This window comes from Vicugna pacos, chromosome 35, assembly GCF_048564905.1.
Source record: "Vicugna pacos chromosome 35, VicPac4, whole genome shotgun sequence".
NCBI lineage: Eukaryota > Metazoa > Chordata > Mammalia > Artiodactyla > Camelidae > Vicugna > Vicugna pacos.
The window spans coordinates 21,503,778-21,529,214 of NC_133021.1; the positions used below are offsets into that span (position 1 = coordinate 21,503,778).

Consider the following 25,437-nt stretch of genomic DNA (forward strand, 5'->3'; position numbering starts at 1 on the left):
TAGAAAAAAGAGAGACAGTGGTTCCCTATGTGAACAGCAGTGACATGTAAAGTACAACCAGCTGGGAAGGAGCAGTGTGTCTGGGGGGAGAGGAGGATGTGGGGCTGCGGACGTGGGGCTGCTGCTCTGGAAAGAGAATTCGTACAAGTTAGTCAAGCTTGTATTGTTATTCACATTCTAATAAGTGGAAACTTTGTTTTTGGATTCTTCAGACTGGGATTCTACTAGTTTGAGACCCAATAATGTGGCTGGTCAAAGAACCAAGCACTTGAAAGTCGATAAATGTCTGCTGGTATCACAATCAGTGACCACAAACCAGTCAGCACCCACAGAACTGAGGCAGACGGCCCCGGTAGATAAAGACCAGATGAATATTGGAGCCGTGTCTCTGTCAGAAAATGCAGCACTCCGTGGCCTGCATGAATCACAGCTGCCAGAGAACAGAAACAGCAAAGAAGGTAATAAAGCAGCACAGAGAGCTCGCCATAGTCCACCTGTGCGTGGCTTCACCACACTCTGACTTTGCAGAAATCACTTTGTGGCAGGATCGCCTTTGTGTTTACTCCTTCTATGCAACCTACAAGCAGACAGTACCTTTTGGCATGACATTTACATTCATCCTCTGACCAAAGCAGCATATTAAATAGCAAAGAGGGTTAGGAGAAAGTGAGTCCGTTCAGACTAGTATTCAGCACAGTCCTGGGAGCGGGTAGGAGGAGGATGGTGTCTAGAGCTTTGTGACTGGTTGGGAAACCAAGGTGGACATCCAAAGATTCCCTTCTCAAAGTATGGCTTCTTAGCTTCATTTTTATCTAGCTCTGAATTTATAAGCATTAGTTACAGCTATATTCAGTGTAACTGAAAAAGCACCTCTGCAAATAAATATCAAAATATTTCTAGTATATTCTATGACTTTCTGTATTTTAGAATTGGCTTTCCCAGCAGTAGTGGCAGTCATTGGGAATTTGCTACACAGAACCTCCTTTTTAACTGTCCACATAGTATATCAGCTTCTTTTATTATTTTTGATGGATTGATCGGTCAAAAAGGATATTGGTTTTTAAGGAGTGCTTTATCACTTAAAAATAATGTATGGAATATCAATTCTAGTTCTTCTAGGATACCCAGTCTGTTGGTTAACCACATCTAGTATGTGTTCTACTTTATATATCAATTAATTTAGTACCTTAATCAGTGATATGATCAGAGCTGTAGTAATAAATCGTACAATATTTTTTCTACTCCTATAGTTTTATCTTCTTTTCTTTCCTTATCTGTAGAATTAATGTCATATTTAAAAAGACTCTCAATTATCTTCTATAGTAGTGACTATAAGCTATAAACTCAAAGTTTTTTTAAACCAAACAAGTGACTTGTTTGCTCTTGTTTATTCATGAGCTTGGGAGATCCAGAAAGCAGGACTTAAGACACCTACATGAGCTCCCTCAACATGGGAAGATGTGAAACAGAAAAACTACAACAGAAATAGAAGCAACTGAAAATAGTTCATGCAGATCATGTCTCTTCTCAGTTGATATCTTTTATAAAGTAATAAACAGAGTCTAGTTCTCCAGGGACCCAGTAGTCATGCATTTATTTATTTAATAAAGATTCTGTGCTGGGCCCTGATAATCTTAAATCCTAAATATTTCTGGAAACATTCCCTCAGTTCAAGCCTGCATCTTTTTTTTTTTTTTTTGCATTATCAATGCCTTCAAATTTGTCTCCCTCCATTTATTTTTATGCCCTTTAAATTCATCCCTCCTGCAGTACGTAGAGTGATCTATCTCAAATGCACACATGACTATGAAACACTCTTTAAAGCATATTAATGTCCAGGCATCTTACAGGGACAGGTAAGGCTTTCATGGTCTGACTTCTGCCTGGCTCTCCATCTCTAGCGCCCTCTGTCCTTTGCTCTGGTGTTCTGAGCTGCTGGTGAAGCCCTCCTCACCTGCCCTGTATTTCACACAAATATTGACCCTCTCATGTGCGTCTCTCCCTTCCTGCCCAGCCTTGCATGCTCTCTTCCTTTCCTGTCCCGCGTTCCTGGGAAGCTGGCTGACCTCACTGTTGAAGTCTCAGCTCAGGCATTCTCTCTAGAAAAGCCATCCCTGACACCTTTTATCCACATTCTTCTTTAAACTCCAGTGCCTACTGCTAAAGCAGACGCTCAATAAGTAATTATTGAGTAAAATATACAAAGACTGTTTATACAAAGGTACTTTTAAGAGTTTGTCCTCTACAGCATAGGAGCAAAGAGGATAGACATGTAAAGAAATAGTTTACAGCTCAGCTGATGAAGATACACTAGAAAAATCTGTGAAGTACCACGGTAGCTCCAAGGAAAAAGATCCCTGTGTCTCTGTAGAAAGATAGCTGTAATCAAGGAGGACTTCACAAAGCAGGCTGAGTCTTAAAAGAGGAAAAGGAATTTGTCAGAACAATAGAGGGAAACATTTCAGATTAAGGAAAGATAAAAGCTTAAAAAGTAACAGTAATTTTGGGAACCATGAATAGCATTGCTCTTGAAGCTTGGTATGTTGTTAAAAAGGTAGTTAGGAGGTAGAGAATTGAGTCTATTGTGACTTTGTATATTTCTACTGTAGTTTTAAATTTTGTTCTCTTTCTCTTTGCTTTGTTCATGTCTGGTGGATGAATTTGCGAATGAAACTTTGAAATGTTTGTGTGCCTTTAATCTGGTAACATCTAGTATTTCCCAAATACTTTGTTGAAGTTTTAGATAACTAGAAATATTTCTTAAAAAAGTAATTGTTCAGCTAAAGATTAAGCTTAATTTAAACTGTCAATTGATGAAATGTTTTTTATCTGTCTTTATAAAGATGATGCCTTTTATCTAGCTGTTCTAAGTAGTTAATTTTAATTAAGCATATTCATTTTTCAGCAGACCTAGACTTAGAAATGACATCTAAGGAAGAGCAAGAAGGACTTGATGGAAGTGAAAACAACCAGTCACAGGTATGTAAAAATGTAAATTTAAATTTCTGGTTTAATATTATTTTCTGTGCTTTAATAACACAGTTCAAAAGAAATTGCCTTTCAAACTAGATTTTTAGAGTCAATAAATAATTATTTAATATTTAGTTTTTAATAGCATTTTATCTAGTTACAAAGCTTAAAGTATTGTTAGGGTCTATAATAATTTATAGTTAAACTTTATCCTTGGAATTGAGGCAAAAAACCTTCCTGAATATTGTTTACTTCTTCCATTTTTATAACTGCCTCACATGATAAAGAAGGTGATATCAAATATTAAATCATGTGACTAAGTAGTTGAAATTGTAAACAATATAGCAGTGATGGACACTGAGTTAGTTTCATGTAAGGAACAGTCATTCCCAGTGGTCCAAAATTTGCAGTTTCAAATTACAAGTCATTGATGCCAAGATGAAAGATTTCTTCTGTCTTGCGATCTCTATGTAATTGACTTCAGAATCTACAATCAGGGAGAAATAGGGGTCATAGAGTCAACCCAACTGCCTATGAAGAGAATCAAACCTTCCAGGATTGGACCTTTGCTGTTAGGGAACAAACAAAACCTTTCTAATTTATTTCATTTCAGGGTACGAAATCAGTAAATATTATTAAAAATTCTTTTATTCACTCTCACTAGTGAATATTAGAGTATAATACACCTGGATGGATGCAGATAATACATATTGAGATAGATCACTACCATAGTATATAGTTTGCATAAAAATTCAGGAATCTGTTCCTCTTTCTGATTGATGTTAATTGATTTTGGCACATAATAATTTACAGTTTGCCTATTCTCCAGTTATTAGTTCTATTTAAAAAATCTTTACATGCACTGGAGGGGCTCACTATTTAAGGTATGTGAGGTGAAATATTTTTTAGTGAGGAAGCTTTTGTAATGTTAAAAACCTAATCTCTAATTCTTGGTAGATTTAACATGTATGAATTGTTTAGTTCAAACAAACAGTGACAAAGTTAGGTTTCTGAGTTCCTATTTTTCTCCTATTTCAAGGCTAAGGCAAGTTATTTTTCACTTCTTAGTTTGTGAGTAGCCATAGATTAAGAAGTTTGTTAAATTTTAATTATTTTCTAATTTTTCTTTATCTGTACTTGACTACTTAAGGATACATGTGTTTTACAAGCATGCACTGTGAAAGAAAAGAAATCGGAAGGTCAAATCAGGCAGATTAATCTTTCACCTGTGCATCTGCAAAAAATGCCTGGAGAACCAGGAATGAATAAGGAACAGGACAGAAAGGACGTACCTGTATCTTCAAAACATTCTTGTGTGGAGAAGCATGAGGACATGTGGGTCAAAAAAGGCAAATTAGACTGGAAAAATAATACAAAATTTATCACAAAGAAGTTAAATCAGAAAGTCAGTAAAATCCGTGAAAAATGCAAAGTTACTTTTCATCATAAGGCAGAGTCACTACATGACAACTCTGAACTACATGGTGACTTAAAGGAACTACCTTCCAATATGACAAATAATATATGCGATTCTGAGGAAAAAGATGCGCCTGGAGCCTCTGTCTCTGCAGGATCCCAGGCGCTCCCTCAACACGAAGAACCCAGTCTTGAAAATGTTTTTCCATCTTACTCCAAGTCTGGTTCGGCAAAGTATGGTTGCCAGTCATCTTCAAAACTTTATTTAAATGAAAATAAGTTAACTGAAAATGATAAACCAGACACTGAATATGTTTTTAATAAAAATGAGGAGGGTTTTTATAATGATAGAGAAAAAGAAGTAAGGGACCAAGTCCGACTTATGGTGAAAGAAGACCAAGAATTTGTTACGAAAAGAAAACAAAAAAGGAGCCAGAGTGCTCCCTGGAAATCAGACACTGGACACGCACCTCAGGTAAGTGATCCAAAAAGCCTTTTTGGCTTGTGGCTTTCCCGCTCCAGTGAGATGAAACACATGATTCAGATAAAAAGTCACGATATGTCTGCTGTTTCAAATACTTATAAGAAAACGAAACCAATACAAGACCAGCTCCAGTAGCCATCGCTTGCAGATAACTGTGGTGCTAATAACTCTAAAATCATGGACCCCGAATTAGGAGATGTGAGTTCTTCTCCATCAAATGGTAACAGAACAAAGTATATCTAAAAGAGTTACACCAAGATATGCAATGGTTTAAGAATGAGGTAGGCACGTTACAAGTAGAATTCCTGGCTTTGGAAAAAGAAAATTCAGCTTCAAAAAGAGGTAGAGGTTCCTTTGCTGCTACTCTGGTTATTCTCTTTATCAATCATCTCTTCCATTCTGATCCATATCTGATCTGATTTTCCACTTATGAAAATAGCTTATGTATATAATGGGGGTGATCTAAATATGTAATTGTGTAGAAACAGACTATTTCTGCCATCTAAATAACAGGAATTCAGGGAAGTATTTTCCTGGGTTTGGTTCCTTAATCAACATAAGTCTCTGTGTCAGTCTTTCATATGAAGTGGGAAAGTAATTCAGCTGTGTGGCACGTGACCTTCTGAGCCAGAATAAACGCAAGTGAAATGGCTTAGGAAGTATAATAAGCTCAAGGTTTGTTTGTTTGTTTGTGTTTTTAATCTATTGGCTTAAATAAAATTTACATTTCCATAGAATGGGAAGGAAGCAGTGAATGAGAGAAGGGATATAAGCACACACTCTCACTAAACTGATCCATTCATTGTGCTTTAGTGAGTGCGGGCTTATCTGTCTCACTGATCACTGGACACTTCGAATTCCATCATGGCCACTTTGAGATATTCTTAAGAACAAATACATGTGCTCCCACATATTCTTGAATCACCACTCTTGGGTGTTTCTGTTGAGTCAGACCCTTACATTGTATTATTTAATAAAATGTAGTAAGTTTTTACATGATGATTTTATCATATAGGTAGTATGAACCCTCAGCAAAAAAAAAAAAAAAAAAAAAAAAAATCAGTATTTATCTCCAAAGGAGAAATCTTGAGTTTTGAGATGCACTGAATGGTTTTCTTTACTTCTAGTAATGGATTTTTTAAATGTGTGTGTGTGTTCTTTTGTGTGAGTGCAAAGAGTGTGAAAGATAGACAGAAATCTGAAGGTATTCTCCTTTAATAGAAAAAGGAGATGAGCCCTGCCACCAGCTTTGCCAAAGTCACACTTTTAACTTATCTGATCAATCTGATGAATTTATTTGGTAATTTATTAGATTCAGTGTTATAGAATTGTATCATCTCTTTTGACACCGTGAAATGCTGAAGATCGCTGCTTTAGGGGCTTTGGACAAATCACTTAAACTTTCTTGGTTGTGTTCCCATTATCAGTAGACAGTGGGGCTAAGGTAGATCACTCATTACTCCTATGCCCTGTAGCTACAAAATGGTCATGGTTATTGAATGTGAAATTGGGGAGCATTATTCCTTTTGCAGAATTCCACACTAACTGGCAATTCATCAGTTTCACTCTGTTCCTTTTGGTAAACTTGGGTTAATATATTTTATTAAACACCACTTTTTTGATACCCCAGGATCCAAATGAAAGAAGAATTATAAAAAGTAGTGGGGAAAGGATAGCTTTAGCACAGAAAGAAGATTGTTCCCTTTCTGTTACTGAAGCACCAAGGTGTGACATCTTCTAAATCTGACTGTTTAATACAAAATCTAGGTGGTAAAGACAGAAGAGGACAAATTTTGTGCCTTTGACTTTTTATTTCTCTGTCTCTGCCATTCACATGCAGAAGAGTGGATGTAACAGCACAACATTAAGAAAGCCTTTTTAAAAGTTTGGAAATTCTGTTTCTTTTCCTCAAACAGAAAGAAGCAGAATTTACAAACATTTCAATGTCTTGAAATAATAAAATTAAAATAAGCACAAAAATATTTTAATCAATTGAAATCAGGGCAAACTCTGAGTCAAATGATAAAATGAATGAAAACAAAGTCTTTATCATGAATAAAGTAATAATTACCTTTTTTAAAATCAAACTTTCACTAAAGGTTAAAGTAGAAGAGAACAGGAACAAAAGTGGTGAACTGAAAGCATCAGAAACCATGTGTGATGGCAACTGTTATAAAGGACTAACTCAGCGGAGGAAGAGGGGAAAAACTGATGACCAGCAGTTTCCTGCTCTGCAGAAAGGAAATTCTGATAGGTAAGCCTATATCAATGTTCAACAGTAGATAATTATTATTTTCCTAGTATTGTTCAGAATTTCTTCCCAGTCTCATCTCTGTACTTGCTTCCATGTATTTTGCACTCTTCCTTCCAGGTTCCGAGGACACTCCTAGATGCCAAATGCCTAATCTTTGTGCTCACATTCTAATCTCTTAGGTAGAATAATTTCCTCCTGTCTCTTTCGCTCATGACCTGTTTATTTCCCCTCTTCTGTAAAGTCTTCCTTATGCTCACTTATTACTTTCCATATGTCAGCTCTTGCATATCACATTGTATCATAGTTGTATATCTGTCTTTGAAGCAAGAATTTCTATTTCCTTGCCTATGTTTGGCACTTGATAACCATTTTGTGAATTAATAAATGACTGAAGATGGGTAAGAGTTGGAATTTTACAAAAATTGTTTTTTTTTAAATTTATTAGTAGTATTTTTTTTTAAATTGGCTTTTTTATAGATTGTTTTAAAGTAGCTCTCCTGGCTTGCCTATGAAGGAAGTAAAGAAGAATGAAAGTGGAAAACAGACATTAGAAGCATCTGTGACTTCACATGTATTTGAGAAGACTGTCTCACTGGCGGGTGGTCTCCTACACATGAATGACAACAGCAGGTTAAGTGAAGGAGATCTAGGTCATGGCAGGGAAAATCTACAAATTCTTTATTTCTAGGTGAAGACATTGGCAGTGATTATCTTCTCTGGAAATAGAACAGCATCATATAGTGCAAAGGCCTAGGCAAGGGATTTCTCAACTATCAGAGTAACACTGCCGAAAGGTTAAGATGAGGACAAGTGCCTTTGACCAGAAGAAGTTTCAATAATACGTCCCCATGGGCTGTAGTGAATCAGTCTAAACAACCCCTTAGAGAACATTCACTGGGAAGGCAGGAGAGGACTGGGTGATAACTGAAGGGGGATGTGGGGCTCGTGAGGGTCCCCCCTTTTTTTTAATGATAAGATGGTAGTTTGTAGAGTATGTCTCTATGCTGTTGGAATTGATTCCATAGAAGACATGTTTTTCAGTTTAACCTTGTTTGCATTTCCGATATTAGAAAGTGTATTGATTATATTACATTATCTTTAAAATATTGTAGTAAACTTCTATTCATGTATAGTTGTAAGGGCTTATTCATTGGTTCTGAAGTGTAATATTCTTACACAATTGAATATGCAGATAATGACTTTAAAGTTACACTATTGTACATAGATTTTTAAAAATTGTATACTCATAATAACTATACACACACTTAGGCCATACTGAATAGGGTTTAATCATTCCTTGATGATTCTAGATATTATAGTGTCTTTGACAGTATCATCATGGGTGGCTATGGTTTTGTATGCTATTGTAAACTATCAGATTATATTAACTTAATATTTGTTTAGATTCTAGGAAGAAGGGGAAGATTTTGTTTATATACAATAGAATAATAAACTATTAACAGTCTATCACAGATGATTACTTTTGGAGTACTAAGTTCTAAATTACAAAAGCCATCATTCCTGTACCAAAAGTGTTATTAACATGTTTTGTTTGCTCCATAAGGACATGTCAAATGCATGAACAAACAGCTGAATGGGTAGTGAATGCCCACTGATTAATTTCTTCAGCAAAAGCAAATCTTTATTGAAAGTTGATTTCCAGTATTGCCTAGGTCTAAAGTCTTTTTATTTTTAAAAAATAGGTGTTAAGATTCAGAAATTATTATTACTATTATTTTAACTTTTTTAATTGAGTCATAGTCATTTTACAATGTTGTGTCTAATTCCGTGTAGAGCACAAATTTTCCAGTTATACATGAACATACATATATTCATTGTCACATTTTTTTTTTGCTGTGAGCTACCATAAGTTCTTATATATATTTCCCTGTGCTGTACAGTATAATCTTGTTTATCTATTCTACATTTTGAAATCCCAGTCTGTCCCTTCCCACCCCTGTCCCCTTGGCAACCAAAAGTTTATATTCTATGTCTATAAGTCTGCTTCTGTTTTGTATTTATGTTTTGTTTTGTTTGTGTTTTTAGATTCCACATATAAGTGATCTCATATGGTATTTTTCTTTCTCTTTCTGGCTTACTTCACTTAGAATGACATTCTCCAGGAACATCCATGTTGCTGCATATGGCGTTATGTTGTCAGTTTTTATGGCTGAATAGTATTCCATTGCATAAATATACCACATCTTCTTTAGTTAGTCATCTGTTGGATCTTTAGGCTGTTTCCATGTCTTGGCTATTGTAAATAGTGCTGCTATGAACATTGGGGTGCAGGTGTCATTTTGAAGTAGGGATCCTTCTGGATATATGCCCCAGAAATTATTATTTATAACTATACCTAGACATAGAATAATAATAGAGATTCATTTACTATATTAGTTAAAATACTTAAAAAATAAATATTACTTTCTTAGCATATTGTGAAATGCAAGTATTGAAGCCAGATTGCCTGGGTTGGAATTCTGGGCAGACATACGGGCTTCGGCAAGTGACTTAGCCTTTCTGTGCCTCATTTTCTTCCTGGGTAAAGTACCTAATGTATTACCTACTTCCCAGGATTGTTGAGAGGATTAAAATGTCTTTAAGACATGTGAAGTCCTGATAATAATGCATAGTAGTTGCATACTAAGTCCTCGAAAAAGCTAATTTCATGATTATTAGAAAAGGGTTTCTTTCATATAAGAACTTAAGTAATACTTTCCAAATAGGTTTTAGTGCCTTAAATACCAGTTTTTATTGAAAATGACAACAACAAGAAAATCCTGGTATATTTTTTCCTATCAAATAATGCAAGTAACCTTGTTTTTCCTTTTCCTTTGTTTGTCCACTTGATCTAAATTTAATACTTTGTTAATAATATAATTGATATACTTTCTTTGTCCTTTAATGTTAAGGTTTCCATTTTTTGTTTAATCCCTTTTATTGAAAATTAATTATCAATGCAAAGATTTTATATAAAAAATAATAGGTTTACATATTTCTTGTATTTTCAATATTTAGTATTTGGCTGAAATGAATTGCTTTTTTTTTTTAGGTCTTCAAAGAAAACATCTGCTAAAAAGGACAAGGTATAGTAAAATATTAATTATAAAAATATTATCCTATAGTAAAAAAATTTATAAAAGATAGAGTGGAAAAACAGAAAATCCTCCTTTGTTGTAGAGATATTTACTTAAAAATAATTTAGAAACAGTATTGATAAAGTTAGCCTTTTGACAAAAATCAGTTCTTTCAAGAAGAGTCTGTGTTTTTGCTCTCATAAAAAGATGGATATTTATCACCTCAGTACACTGAGCATATTTTATAACTATGTTGGAGACACTGTGAAATAGCATTATTTATTTATAGGTCAAAGAGCAGGTGAATTCTGTGGATGACCTCGATGACTTAACTCTGTCACCGGAAACAGCTCCCGAGGACCGCGAGTCGCTTTACCCTAATTATAAGAATACCCTGAGGCTAATCGAACAACTTGGCCTGGAGAGTAAAGGTAGGACCCCCGCATGACTACAAAGCCTTTTTAAGTATCTCGTGGTAACTTGTGCACACCTAGTACTGCCCCAGAGAGCAAGGATATATTACAGTCCGCTGCGCCTCAGAAACCTGCTTTGTGTTACAGCAGAATCAGACGTGTTCTGTGCTGCCAGCCAGGGGCTGTGGCCGTTCCCACTCCCTGTGCTTTCTGTTGACTCTGCTGCCCCTACGCCTTCACCCAAGGTCAGGGTTATCACTGCTTCCCTCCTAGAATGCTGAAATCACCTCAGGACTTTCTTCTCTGCCGTTCCACCTCCTGGAACCTTGGTCTACACCGCAACCATGATTACTAGATAGTTTTTAAAATTCAGATCTTTGTTACCCCCTTGCTTAAAATCCAGCTCCTGCTTCTCACAGCTCCATGGTTAAAGGCCACAGTCCTCTGGCTTCATCTTGTTTCATTTTATTTCCCTTCTTTCCACATGAAGTTTAGAATCAGCTTGTCAATGAGAAAAAGAAAAGTCTGCTAGTGTCCTGGACATTAGATGTAGATTATGTTGAATCTGTAGATTAATTTGGGGAGAATTGACTTCTTAACAATATGGCATTTTTAACCCCGAACAAAGTTTATTTCTCCACTTATATAGGTCTTCCTTGATTTTCTCAGTAATATTTTAGAGTTTTTAGTGTCTGGGTCTTTCCGTCTTTCATGAGTTTACCTATATTTCTTATTTTTCAGTGCAGTTGTAAGTCGTATATTTTTGTTTGTTTGTCTGTTTTAAAATAATATAATTTAAATTTTAGTTTCTGATGATAGAAATACAGTTGATTTCTGTATACTGACTCTGTGCCCTCCAACCTGGCTGAGCCCATTGATTAGTTCTAGTAGCCTTTTTATGGATTCTCTCAGATTTTCTATGTAACCAAAGGTGGTCAAGCTTTTTCTTCTTTAAACTACTGTCTTACTAAAGATAGTTCACATTTAAGACTTGCAGCCAATGAATGCATTCTCTGTCACAGCTAATCAGCTCTGTCACTGTTGCAACAAGAGTAGCCATAGACAATACAGAAGTTAATGGACGTGACTGTATTTCAGTAAAACTTTATTTACCAAAGCAAGCAACCCAGCCAACAGGTTGGAGTTAGCTGACTCGCACCATGTAATCATATTCCCCGCTGACTAGCAGACAGTTTTACCTCTTCATTTCCCATCCAGATGCCTTTTGTTTCTTTATTTTGCCTGATTGCACTGGCTCCAGTATAGTGCTGAGTAGGAGGAGTAAGAGAAGTCATTCCTGTCCGGTTCCTCACCTTCTGGGAAAAGCATTCCGTTTTCCACCACTACATATGGTGCCAGGCTGTAGGGTTAGGACAGATCTTTGTCATAGTGAAGACGTTCCCGTAGTTCCTAGTTGGCTGGAAGTTTTTTATCAGGAAAAGATGTTGAGGCTTGGGAAGTGCCTCCTTTATCCACTGACATGATCATATGGTGTTTCTTTTTTAGTTTGTTTATATGATGAATAACATTAATTGAGTTTTACGTGTTAAAACAGCCCTGCATTGTTGGGATACACCTCACCTGGCCATGATGAATTATCCTGTATTGTTGGATTTAATTTGCTGATCTCTTGTTTAGAATTTTTACCTCCATTTTCATGACATTAGTTTTCTTTCTTGTAATATCTTTGTCTGGTTTTGGATTCAGGTTAATGCTAGCTTTGTAGAATGAGGACATATTTCTTCCTCTTCATTTTTTGAGGAGAATTTGTGTAGAACTGGTATTAAATTTTCCTAAAATATTGGGTAGAATTCACCAGTGTAACCATTGGGACTGGAATTGTCTTTGTGGTCAGGTCTTTAAACAAGACTTTCGTTTTGGTTTTTAAGATATAGGGCTTTTTAGCTTATGTGTTCTTTCTTAATTGAGCTTCTGTAATTTCTCTCTTTCGAGGAATTTACCCACTTCATCTGGATTGTCAGATTTATTTACATGATGTTCACAATACTACTTTGTCATTCTTTTAATATCCGCAGAGCTTAGAAGAATGTCTTCCACAGAATAGATGCTCAGCACCATCTGTTCAATGTGTGGATGAGTGAATGCGAAATGCACAGTCCTTCATACACAAAAATTACTCATTCATTTTATTTCTATTTGTGTTTTCTTCCTAATGCAGATTATGTTACCTTGTTGAAAATTCAGAATGCAGTTCATTCATTCGGAAGCTTAATAGAATGCAAAGAATCTGACTGTGAACTGCTTAGAGGAAAAGTTAGAAAAATGGAAAATAAGGTTAACAAGCTGCAAAAAGAGCTTTCGGAAGCAAGAGAAATGCATTCACAGTTAGAAGGTCAAAATGTGGCGTGGGAACGAGAGCTCTGCAGCCTGAGGTACTGAATTTCTTGGTTTTGAAGAAATCTTTGAACTCTGTATTTAATACTGTAGATATGTAGGAGAAGTCTTACCATTGCTAACTGACCTTTTGGGATTTTACAGGGGAGAAATTTTCTTTAGTATTGTGGAATATGAGACTCTTGGAAATAACACAGCAATATATATATATATATCTCCTCATTCTATATTTCTTTAAAAAAAGACCTTTGATCCTTATCTCTCAATTGTCCTCCAGAAAATTCATATTACTTCACATTCCCACTTGCAGAATTATGAAATGAACGATTCTCTCAAGGCAGAAACAAAAAAAAATTTATGCAGTTTTATTCTTGACATATGAATAGATGGAATAAAAAGTAAAGTGGAAAGTGATTACTGGTTAGTTTCTTCAGCATCTCTCTCATGCAGAGATAAGATCAGTTCAAAGGTCTATGCTGAAAATACCGATTACTCTTTATTGTTTAATTACTTACTATGGATCCTGCCTTGTTTCAAAAGGGATTTAAAAATGATTCACTAAATAAATAATAGTCAACAAGGTAAGTTCAAAGTGTTGCAAAAGAAGAAACATAAAGTGTAGGGCGTCAGGGAGTAGACTCCCCAGCCTCGCCTTGGATTATGCTAATTAGCGGATCTGTGTTCTGGAAAAGACATCTGTGGATGTTACCTCCCACTGTAGATCATTTAGGAGTACCTGTAATATTTCATGAAGTTGAAATTTTATTTCTCATGAACTTATAAACTTGTTTCTAAACAGCAACTCCTCTTAATTAGTAACTAAATTCTCTGTTCTAATAAAGGAGTAATTTATGACTATGTGGGGGGAAAAAAGGGTAATTTTCAACTCATACCTTACTGAATAATTGCAAAATTTCTTTCCTACACTATTCACCAGAGTTACTCTTGACTGAAACTCAGTAGCATTATGTCTTATCATTGCTACTTTACAAATATATATATATCTTTATGAAGAGATTGAAGTGAGGAATTTAAAATGTGAGACTTAGAAATGAAAAAAAAAATGAGAACATAGAAATTCCATTAGGGTAATAAACCGGCATGTGAAGAACCAGATCATAAAATGAACTTTTCATTTTCTAACAAAATTAATTTTAAGGGAGAAACAATACAGTGAACAAGTTTTCCCGAAACAGCAACTTGAAAACACTGTCCAACCACTAGAATTTGAACTGAAGAGCATAAGGAATAAACCGAGTCAGGTAAATTAGTCTTAGGTGAAAATTTCATATCTCTAACACTGTTTCATCAATATTATTTATAATATTCCTTTGAATTAATCTATATTTTCATTTAAAACAAATTTAAAAAATTATCTCAACCTAAATATGAACTATGACATTTAGAGCTTAACTTACTAATTTCTTGGTGTTCTTGGCATCTAGTAGATGCTCTGTGTCTTTTCTGAATGAAGGAATGGAAGGTAAATTGTTATATAATCAGAGCTAAGGCTCTTACTGAGGGGGTAGCTGTAAAGATTAGATATCAGATATAATTTTTAAGTGTAGTCAGATTTATTAATTTTTTATTTTAAGTCTTCTGGGTTTGTTGTATTTCAGAGAAAGAGAAGCCTTTCCAGTTCTGAGCTGCTTAAATATTCTTTTGTGATTTCTTTTTTACTTTCATGGATTCACTGTCTTTAATTAAATTTTTGAACTTTTGGGGATTTCTGCTTGTTTAAAGTTTGAGATTTGTATCCACCTTAAGTTTTTCCAGTTAGATATCCAGTTATTGCAAGCTTTTTTTGTTGTATAAACTTGAAGATTAGTCTTTCACTTCAAAGGAAATTGTGATATGTCAGTTTATTGTGTACAGTTCAAAGAGTAAGAGATGAGTGGTTTCACTTACAGGACACAATGAATTTTGAGGTGTCTGACCCAAAAGATAATGGCAAGGTGCTTCCTCGGCAACTTTCTGAAGCTGAAAGTCAATTCCGTGGCCCAGAAATTGAGCTACATCCCAGGAGAGATGCTCTTAGACCAGTGACGGTGTTAGAATGTGTGCATAGAGACCAAAGCCAAGCCCAGTGTTCAAACAAGAAAATTGAACCCTTGTATCAGCGCAAACAAGGGAAAGTCAATAAATACACTGGAGAGCAGGCATCCTTGGAGGAGAGATTGTGTGAACTACAAAGTGAAAACATGTTGCTTCAACAGCAACTGGATGTTGTTCAAAATGAAGCGAAAAGTAAGAAGACAATTAATACCCCAGAGCCGTTTCCAGATCATATGAGTAAAGCCATGCGTAAACAACTTCTGATGCTGGAGGAAGGAAACAAGCAATCAATCAATGAATGCAAATGAGTAAAAGACAGAATGTATCAGTATGAAACTGACAGAGCAGAAATGCAAGTAAGTACCCAGAAACAGAACTAATTTTCAGACTTCCTCAAAGAAAATTCAAAGTAGTATCTGATGAAAGCTAAATGTTGAAACCAGTTGAATGTTAAAAATGCGTGGGCTATAAATATATACACTGTAAAGCAGCCTAAAAGCATATCTTGTATCTAGCAAACAAAAATTAGACCTGAGAGGTGCTTTACTTTGAGTAAATATGCCTTGTCACCTGAAATTTTAAGAGATTAAGCTGTAAGTTGTTGACAGGTACAGGCAGGTAATAGTAATTTAGTCTTATACTACCCAAATCATTTTAACCTTTCTGTCACCACATTTTAGTATTGTGATGAAGCAGATAAATGAAATGCTCATACCTAAAATGAGTATTTTGAAATTAAGATTCAGTTGTGTGAACAAAAAAAGTAAAAGAAAAGAGAGAGAGAGAAGATTCAGTTGTGTGGGTCACCTTGACAGTCAAATCCAGATTTCCCAGATGAACCGATGTGTAAACGCTGCATCTTGTAGTACTTTTCCTTCAGTAGCTTTTCATACATTTTTAGTTGATATAATTTTATTTTTATTCATGTCAATTGGAATTAAATTTAGAAATATTTCCATCTCAAATCATGTATTGTTGTGACCTCTCCACTCCTTAAAGGCATCTACTTTTCATTCAGTCATAATTTGGGACAAATGTGAATTTTAGCAAAACTGTGTTTGCCTTAGTCTTCCCCCGTCTATTTATAATTTACTTTGAACATTTTTTCAAATAATTTGCTCACAATTCTCATTCCAAGGCTCAGTTACTGTCATTTGGATCTAAGTTTGTCCAGTACAGAGGAACTGGAGTGGTCTGTGCTGTACGAGATTGGCATTGGGGTCCCATTTTCAGACTGAGGAGAAGTGGCCAGAGTCCCGAGTGGCAGGAAGGGACTGAGTGGGAGGGGTGGGGGGAGCTGTAGGAGCTGCAGTCCAGGAGGCAGGGGAGGCCAGGTTGTCTAGGGTCCCCAAAGGCCATTGGAATAACCTCATTTTTATTGTGAGATGGGAGTCTATTGGAAGGATTTAAGCACCAAGTTGAATATGTGAACTCTGAACTTAAGCCTCTAATGAGTAAGAGGGAGAATGCTCCACAGTGTGGAACTTACCACCACTCATCCCCCCCGCACACCCCTTTCTGCTTGAGACTTCAGTGGGGGTGAAGCTCAGCCACTTCCTGGGAGGGGCAGGGAGTGGCTGGTGGGGCTGCATCCATGTCTAAGTTAACTTACTGTCGGTAAGGCAGGAGGGCCACGCCTTCTGTGTCTTTAACAAAAGTCAGTAAACAGGAATGTGTGCCTATGGGGAAAAGAAGGTGAACTGATGTCTGTGGGGATAGTTCTCAAAGTCCATATGCTGGAGTTATATATTATTAATGTAACTGAATGATAAGGTGACTTAAAAAATCAGTAACAGAGTTATCTTTTTAGGCCTGTGTGAGACGGCTTCAACAAGAACTGACTGACACCCGAAAGAAAGTGTCCATGTTGGAAGCTTCCCTGGAGGTGACAGCACGGCATCAGACTAATGCAGAAAATAAGACACAGCATTTAGAGAGGAAATTACACCAAATTGCAGATCAAGTATGTATGAAATTGAGCACATCAGCCGTGAATGTACAGCGCAGAGTGTTGGTCACGGGATCTGCTGACTCAGTCTGCAACATACTTCATTATTTTGCACTCATTATAATTCATAGACTTATCCATAGATTTCACTATCTAGAAACAAAAGGTTAAGCCTGGAAAAGATGAATTCAACCTTCCTCTTTGGAAGCCTCTGTAATCCATCATCTTGTGGTTCACAATGAAATCCTCTTTTGGCTTCGTTCTTGTGTGTAACACTGGTGCCGATCCTGTTCTTGATGTAGATCCTGCATTCTCAGCTCCCTGTGTCTACCTCCTTTTACTTAAAAAAAGAGATGCCTAGCTGTATTCTATAGCTTAATGCATAATTAATGACATAAATATTTCATCCCATCCAAGGAAAATTTTCAAGAGTACAACTGTTAAAAATCAGATAATATTCAATCAGTTTATCAGAAACAGATAACAGATTAGTAATTTGAATTTCAAAAGTTCAAAGCCAATCTGTGTGATATGGAGAAGCATTGTGCTGCAACATAAAGGTGAGGCAGTCTTACCTTCCCTTACAAACAAGCTTTAAGTAAGGTAAAGGAAAAATTGTATTTAATTTAAATACTGCCAAAGGACACTACATTTGTTTTACTACTGAGGAGGTTAAAAATGGTTCCATAATATTTTCTTTTCTCTCTGAGGAAAGGAAAATGAAGAGTGAGTGCTAGGTTAGTAAGTTCTCAAAGCTGCCTGTCTCTTAGAATTTCAGTTAATTGAAATGAGAGAAAAAGGCTGATTTCAGTAAACTGACTATTTCTAGTTGTTTTTCAATTATTAGTCTTCAAATCATGTCTCCTTGCCTACCAGTCTTCCTTATCCTCAAAGTTGAGGGGAAATTGTAAAGATGCATACATGCCTATTTATAAGAAATTGTAATTGAAGGGAACTCTAAAAAATCTTCCTTCTCACTAGTTCTTAGGTCTTTCTTTAAGTTATCTGCGTCTTCTCATCAGCACTTTGTCATTAAGTTAATCTCAACGTTTATTACATTACAGTTTATAGGAGACCAATTTCTACTATATACAAGTTACATTTCTTATTATCTTTTTTCATCCACTTTTCTGTTTATCTGTTTTTGCCTAACAAACTCCCCAAAGTTCAGTGGCTTCATCTTTAGACTGTGTTTTCCTGGCAGCACCCTAGATTTGATCTTAGCCTAGAAGCCATTTCTCTGTTTACCCATTATGTGACAATTGGGCCTGTGGCAGTGCTTTAAATGGGATACAGATATTTGAACCCAGTGAGTCCTGGCTCCTTTGTATTTAATAATCTTTTTGTTTGTTTGTTTGTTTTAGCTTATCTCTCTCATCTTACTTTCAGCTCTTTGGTAGCAAGAGTCCCGTTTCCTCCGGTTTCAGTGTCATTTTCTTCCCTTGCCTAGAAGCCTTCGTTCTCACACCTTCAAAGGCCCCCAGGCTTCCACTAACAGTCTCTTGGACACTTTGGGTTTTCATTCTTACTCTTCTCTACATCTGTTCAGGTTCCACCTACCTCCAGGTTCAAAGGCATCCCAACATTTTTGGTTCTTTTTAAATGGCTGCACCCCATTTTTAATATCAATATCTGTGCCAGTTATTTATTGCTAATAAGTTATATAATAAACCACCTCAAAACCCAGTGACTCAAAACAGCATTTGGTTGGTTCACAAACCTGCGTTTAGACAAGGCTCAGTGGATCCAGCTTATTTCTTCTCCACTTGGAATCAAGCAGGCACTAGAATAATCTAAAGGCTTGTTCATGCACATGTCTGGAAGTTGGAGCTGGCTTTGGTTAAGGATGTTTGCTGGGGCCATAGGCTGGGACAGCTGCGTGTACAAAGTCTCACTAGATGGCCTGGGCTTCACAGCGTGGTGGCTGGGTTCTAAGGGTGAGCATCCCTACAGAGTGAAAATCAGAAGCTATTTAGCCTTAGAAATCACACAGCAGTGCCCCCCCATTCTGTCCCCTAGAAACCAGAAGCCAAGGTAAGTACATACTTCAGGGGAGGGAATTTCACAGGGGAAGTGTCAAGGAATTTGTAGAGATGTTTTACAACCACCACCTCTGCCTGCCTTGTCTTACCAAATAACCCTCCTGTCTGAAGGAAAGTAGTGCTTGCCAAGTCAGTGTCACTGAAACCCCAGCAAGTTTTTTTGTTTGTTTTTGTTGAGTATGTTCTCTTGTTTTGTGGAGAGTAACAAAGGAGTCCAAGAATTAAGGCTTTTTTGTTTGTTTAGAAAAATGTATGGGTCATCTTACTAAACCACTACACTAGGAGATGGATTTCTCCTTAACTCTGCAAGTCATTCATTGCTCCTTGGAATGCAATTCAAACTAGCATAAAATATTTGTAGTTCAGAGAAAGGCTTATGGCATTAGAATCCATATTTGTAAGATGTATTAATTGCAGTCTTACTTTCAAAGTCTTGTTTTGGGAGGCATTTATTAATTCAGCCCTGAGTAACTCAATATGATCTCCCTAAAGCTTTAAAAATCATGGAGAGTTAAGACTTGGGGGAGGAAGGGGTAAGAGACTTTCTACTAAGAGGTGCATTATAGTCATTTTATGTAGGAAAGACATGAAACAATTACAGAAAAATAAGAGTGTAAAATCAAGTACAAATGTATAACAAAGATGATGACAGTAAACAATATATTTTTGTGACTCTTGGTGGTTTGAACTTTTTTCTTGATTTTCTGAGTAATTTGAGTTTCTCCATTCCACAAGGTAGATGCCATTTTATTGTAACTGAATTTATTTCAGTGTTTGATGCTGGGTTAGAGTTAGGATATTCTCAGTCTGCTAACCTCACTACCAAACAATTTTATCTTCTTCATGCAGAATGCTGATCTTACAGCAAAACTGGAATCGACAACTTCAGCACTTCTCCATCTGAATGCAGAAACTCAACTTCTTCTAAAAGAGTTATTATCTATGAAAGGGATACAAAAGAAATGTGAAACATTAGAGGAGGAGAAAAAGAAGTTGGAAGAAGAAGTAGTAAACCTCAAACGTCACCTAGAAGTGAACACAGTGGAACGCAGTCAAGTGGAGCAGTACAAACAGGACGTTGAAGAGCGAGCAAGACGGGATGTAGCAGAAAAATTGACAGAACTCAGTCAAGTTGTGCAATGCAAACGGGAGACTGAAGAGCAAGCTGAACAGGATGTAGCAGGAATATTGAAAGAACTCAGCCAGTTTTTACAGGTGAAGCATTGATCTGTAATGTGCTCTAATTCACTTTGCTGTGAATTACAATTTGGATGTATACATTTTATGTTTCCTCTACTTCCTGTATAGCGGTTTGTTTTCTAGATTTCTGGAAGGAAGGCCACATTTGTTACTCCCTTTAAATAATTCAATTTCCATCATTACTATCACTAAATTAATCTTTCAGAACAATTCTCACTAGAGAATCATTTTTAAGGCCAATTGGTGTAAATCAAGACTACTAGGAGGAAAAGAAAATATTGTGATTTAAATATTGTACCACACTCTTGGATTACTCTCAGGTTATATTGTTCAATTTTAAAAATTTTAAGTTGATCCTATTATTCTTTGAAGTATCACATTACATGAGTACTGATATGAGTGATTCAACTTTAATTTCTTAATTCAGATTTAATTCACCTGACATTGATGATAAGTATTTTAAAGTTCAGCTTTTTTACATTTAAAATTGCTGTCTGAATCATTGACTCAAAACTAAAGAGAACAAATACACTGTAATTACTCAGGTTATAATTATTTTTAAAATTGTATCCTTTTAATTTGCTTTAGACACAAGCAGCATATGAAGATAACTTGTTAAGAGCATATAAAAATGCTTCAATAGGTCAAATGAAACACAAAATTAAATATCTGGAATCTGAACTGAAAAGTAAAACTTTTCAGTTAGACTCTGTCAAAAAAGAATTGGAAAAATACAGACAACTGCACCTCGAAGAGCCAGAAAATAGAACGTCATGGGCAAGTCAAGTACACTCGTAAGTCAAGACATAGAATTATAGAGAATAATTTAGGTCATTAATTTGCTTCTAAGGCATAAGTTTTACTGAGCCAGGTTCATGAGGTGAGTAGCAAGTGAAAGCTGACTAGATAGTATAATTTTGGAAAATGATGTTAGTAAGTGAACTCTCCTTTAAAATGTTAGTCCAGGGCAGTTTGCATCTCCCTGCCTTTTGTTGCTTTTACATGACTTTATGTTTTATATTTGCATATATTTAACCTGATCTAGTCTTTAAGCTGGGAGTTTTGCAAACTTTGTAATTTAGACAGCCATATTATCACAAAATTTCTAGCTGGAATTCCCATAAATAGAAATGTTAATGAGTTTAAAGTTAACTGTGTTTTGGAATAGTACAACTTAAACCCAAGGGGTCCCATTCTGGTGTCTGGTGAATTTACCTTCTTGATTGTGATATTTGGTATCACCACTAGTGGGCACCCTGAGGCGAAGTACTGTATCCTTCTAAGTTTGTCTCCGCTACATAAAGGCATGCTTGGGAAATAGGGGGAAACTAACTTAGGGGCGAAGCTCAGTATAGCAGTTCACAAAGTGGCTAAAGAGAATACGGTGGCCTGCCCGAGGGGGTGTGTGGAAGACAGAAAGGGCAGGTCCCTCCTCCAGTGCCTGAGTAACAATGTTGTAAGCTACAGGTCTCCCCAGTATCCAAAAGTAGAGCGTTCCTATGAAAGTCGTCGGTGTAAAGCAAAGAGGCAGTTACCTTAGGACACATCTGCCTGGTGGATGCATAAAATAAATATGCATAAAGCACAGGTGCTCACAGACACTGTCCAAAGCCGTGGCGGCGCGATGCCGGGATACTGAGTGTGGTCCTAGGGAAGGAGCTCGGTGGGGCCCCTCTTGCTGCTCGGGGTGCATGTTGCCCTTCTGATGGCTCGGGCTAAAAAACACCCAGCGCTATTCTGGCTTTTTGCCTTTTTTTTTCATAAAAGTGAAAATCTGCTTGAGATTTTTTTTTGTTATGGAAAACAGCTGCTGATAAAAGCGAAGTAACAAAGTGAGCTTTGGGAAATTGGGGGACACTTGAAATTGCCCCTGGCACTGTCATAGTTTATTCCCATCACCGACTCTGCCATCTGGTGCCCCCCAGAGGTGGTGGCTCTAAACTGTTCCTCAGTGCCGCATGCTTAATTTCTCCCAGGTAATGAGTGAAATGTGTATATAAGGGTGGTGAAAGCAAACACTTGACAATGGCTTTGAGGGATGGTTTATTTTTATTTCTAAACTGGTTTCTTGAGGGTAAGTATGTCTAGATGCAGCCTCTGCAGAAGGCAGCGGGGGTCCTCTGTGGGGGCATCTCCATCTCTGACTCTCCCCACTTTGAAGTACTTGTTAGCTAAGGGCCCCCCCCCCCCCCAGGCACATAAGTCTTTCTTTAGGACAGTTTTAAACTGTAATTGTTTACAGTAGGTCTGCGCTGACGTATTTTCGTTGTCAAGACACAGTTTAATGGGATAATCTGTTTACTATTATAGCAACTTTAAAAATACCCATCACTTAGGAAAAAAATGAAATGAATGAAAGCTGTGTTTTGCAATCCTCACAGGATTAACGAGAGGCTTGTAGTGATGAACACTAAACTTCAGATGGCGGAAGAGTACAAGAGTTCTGTCCTCAAAACTGTTGCTACAAGGCCTGCTGAAAAATTTAATGATAGCTCAGAGCGCAAATGGACCCTTACTCGAAGTACAGACTTCAGGATTTTTTCAGAACCTTCAACTAGCACGAGTGATGGCTTGTTCAGGGTTAGTTAAATTATCTTTTTTCCCTTGGGTTTCAGATTCCTATATAATTCTTGATTTTGATTTGGTGAAATTCTGAGTTGCTTATTTGACTTACGCACACTAAGTAAAAGCCATAATTAATTGTGCTAATAAAGAAAGGAGACAGAAATTTTATAATTTTTTAAGTCCCTGGGCTTCTCATTTTCAAGAGATACATGTCATTAACTTTATTCAATAAATGCAACTAAACTGACAAATTTTAAACTTCTTAAAAAGCTCCATTTTAAATTCTATTTTAGAAATTATTATTGCCTAATAACTAGAGATATACTTTCCAATGTTTGGTTTCCAATCAAGTTTCTGATTGATTTTGGTTTGGCATTGGTTCATAGTAATTTTCAAGTTTTGCTGCACCCCAGTTTTTCTACCCCTAAGCAGAAGTAAATGGCATTGAGCTACTTAACCACATATGGATGTTTTTTATTTAAAGGAATCCAAGATAAATTCTTTTTATGAATTCAATAAACTTGTAACACTAAAAACATTAAGTTCTGTTTTTAAGTTTAAAATTTTTATCACTTTCTTCTGTAAGAGTACATCCTTAATTGCTATTTTACTTATAGCATTTTTATTTTAATTGTTATAAAATGTCTTACTGAGCAATTGTAGAACATTTCTGAATATGCAGTCAAGTAAAGCAAATATTTAAATTTTTAAAATGAAGTTCACTTATGTCTCTGTCCTGCCCTCACCTGTAGAAATACCAACGTGGCAATGATAGGGAGCCTTTAAGTTACAACTAGTTTCCATTGTGTATCATTGTTGTTAAAAGAGCCATTTAAAGCTGTGCATGTTGGTTTATGGTTTGATGGTGTTTTCATGATCTTCTTGATGCAGAGAAAGGTAGCATGGGCCCTTGTTAAGTGGGTCTCAACCTGTTTTTTCTCACTTGGCTTCATGTCATAATAAATCAAAGAAGAAAGAAGCTCAGGTTTCATAGACAGTGTTGTGGGTAAATTGAGTCTAAGTGCTTCAGAGTCATGAAACTGGACTGCGTGGTGTTAAAAAAGATGCATGGCTAACACTTCTGTCAGTGGCTAAGCATGATGCAAACTTGAAATGTTCCCATTAGTTGTCACCAAAAAATTGACAGTGTGTCAATTTACAGGATGATGGTGAAAGAGTGTGAGTGCAAAGCAGTGCAAGAGAGAGCTCCTGAGGACAGTTTTTTCCTTTAATGTTTTTGGAGGAAAGAGGTGTCTATTTGTTAGTACTTCTAGATAAGTTGGAAAATAGTTTATTTTAAACTCAGTGTTGTAGTTCCAAGGTACATGTAGTTCTTCTGTGGGGCCGTGGGGCCAAATCATGCTAGATGTAGCAAGGGCGATGAAAAAGCACTGCTCTGTTCAGATGCGAAGACACGTCTTCATCATCACTACGGAGCACCTCACAGGAGTTATTATACAGTTACTGTTTACAGATTTCTTAGACGTACAGAAAGAAGGTGCCTTCTGGAATTGCTAGGGATGTAATGATTTCTGCTGGGAAAACGTAAAGTAATGCTATGAGAGGTGTGAACATAGTGTTTAAAATGACAGGAAGGGATGGGTTTTTGGATGGGGCTTAACAAAACAACAGACATCCACAGCTTTTCAGCTATGATTCTAGAAAGCAAAATGTTACAAATGGCGTTGGAATTGACTTTAATGTTCTCCTTTATGTGCAAGGTTTTAACAGTTTGGACTGTTCCTGCTGTGACGTTCCAGCTCACTCAGCCTTTTTTTCTAACTTGACAGAAGTGTTGCCCTAAGTCTATGATTTCAGTCATGCTGGTTGTTGAAGCAAGTTTTCTCCAGTTCATAACGCTTGGGTTTATTGCCTCTCTTACTGCTACATGTAGTATAGCCTTTTCACTTGGCATCGTTGTAGTGGTAGCAGGTGGACCCCATATCTGTTTTGCTCATTTTTACCCTCAGATTTCACATTCTAGTTTATTTCTGGGATGTTTTGTCCTACATGTCAGAAGCAATTTTACAGTTTTACTCAATTGTGTTATTTATTATATTATTATAGAATACAAAAAGTTACAATTAGCCTGAGCAGATACATCACTGTTAGATTTTCTTGCACATAGAATTTTTTTCTGAGAACTGAAAACTTAATTCCAGACAACATTATAACAGACAGAATTTCTCTGTTTTAAAGGTTTTTTTTTATGTTCAAGAGTTTTTAAGTATTGGTGTGCCTAACATGAAGCATGGCCATGATAGTTAATACATGTCCTTCAAATCTATTTTAAATAGGAAGACTAAATTTTACACTGATTGATTTTGGGCTTTTGGTGTGTTACTGATGCTTTCAAACATTTTTCTAATGATTTATTTAAATAATTTTTAAATTTCTCAAATATCCTTTCAGTTTAGCAACCCTTTTTCTAAATGGGATTATACCAGTGCCCCAGAGCTAAAACGATTAATATTCCTAAGCCTGTAACTTTTTACATAACACAGCACTGCATCTCAGCAGGATCTGGTCACATTTCTTTTAAAAGTAGCCTTCCATGGCAGGGGACATCCACTCTGAATTTTAATTCTAATCAAACTATCACAGCAGTTAAGCTCATTTCTCAAGGCAGAGGCAGAGTTTAGTGACCTTGTTTCTGGT

The 25,437-nt window shown here is 36.4% G+C and overlaps 1 protein-coding gene across 3 annotated transcripts in view; it reads left to right on the forward strand.

Annotated features, from left to right (window-relative positions):
- The window catches only part of LOC140691473 (coiled-coil domain-containing protein 144A-like), a 29,853-nt gene extending 12,929 nt beyond the window's left edge, over positions 1-16,924 (forward strand). For 2 of the 3 annotated variants that reach the window (XM_072955103.1, XM_072955105.1), the window contains 10 exons: positions 213-458; positions 2,906-2,979; positions 4,121-4,861; positions 6,970-7,124; positions 10,177-10,210; positions 10,491-10,632; positions 12,794-13,007; positions 14,129-14,231; positions 14,880-15,380; positions 16,835-16,924. In XM_072955103.1, the coding sequence (XP_072811204.1) occupies positions 213-458; positions 2,906-2,979; positions 4,121-4,861; positions 6,970-7,124; positions 10,177-10,210; positions 10,491-10,632; positions 12,794-13,007; positions 14,129-14,231; positions 14,880-15,332 (2,162 nt within the window). In that variant the 3' untranslated portion in view covers positions 15,333-15,380; positions 16,835-16,924. The remainder of the gene's footprint in view (positions 1-212; positions 459-2,905; positions 2,980-4,120; positions 4,862-6,969; positions 7,125-10,176; positions 10,211-10,490; positions 10,633-12,793; positions 13,008-14,128; positions 14,232-14,879; positions 15,381-16,834) is intronic. The other variant, XM_072955104.1, reaches the window with a different exon arrangement.
- Positions 16,925-25,437: the final 8,513 nt, after the last annotated feature.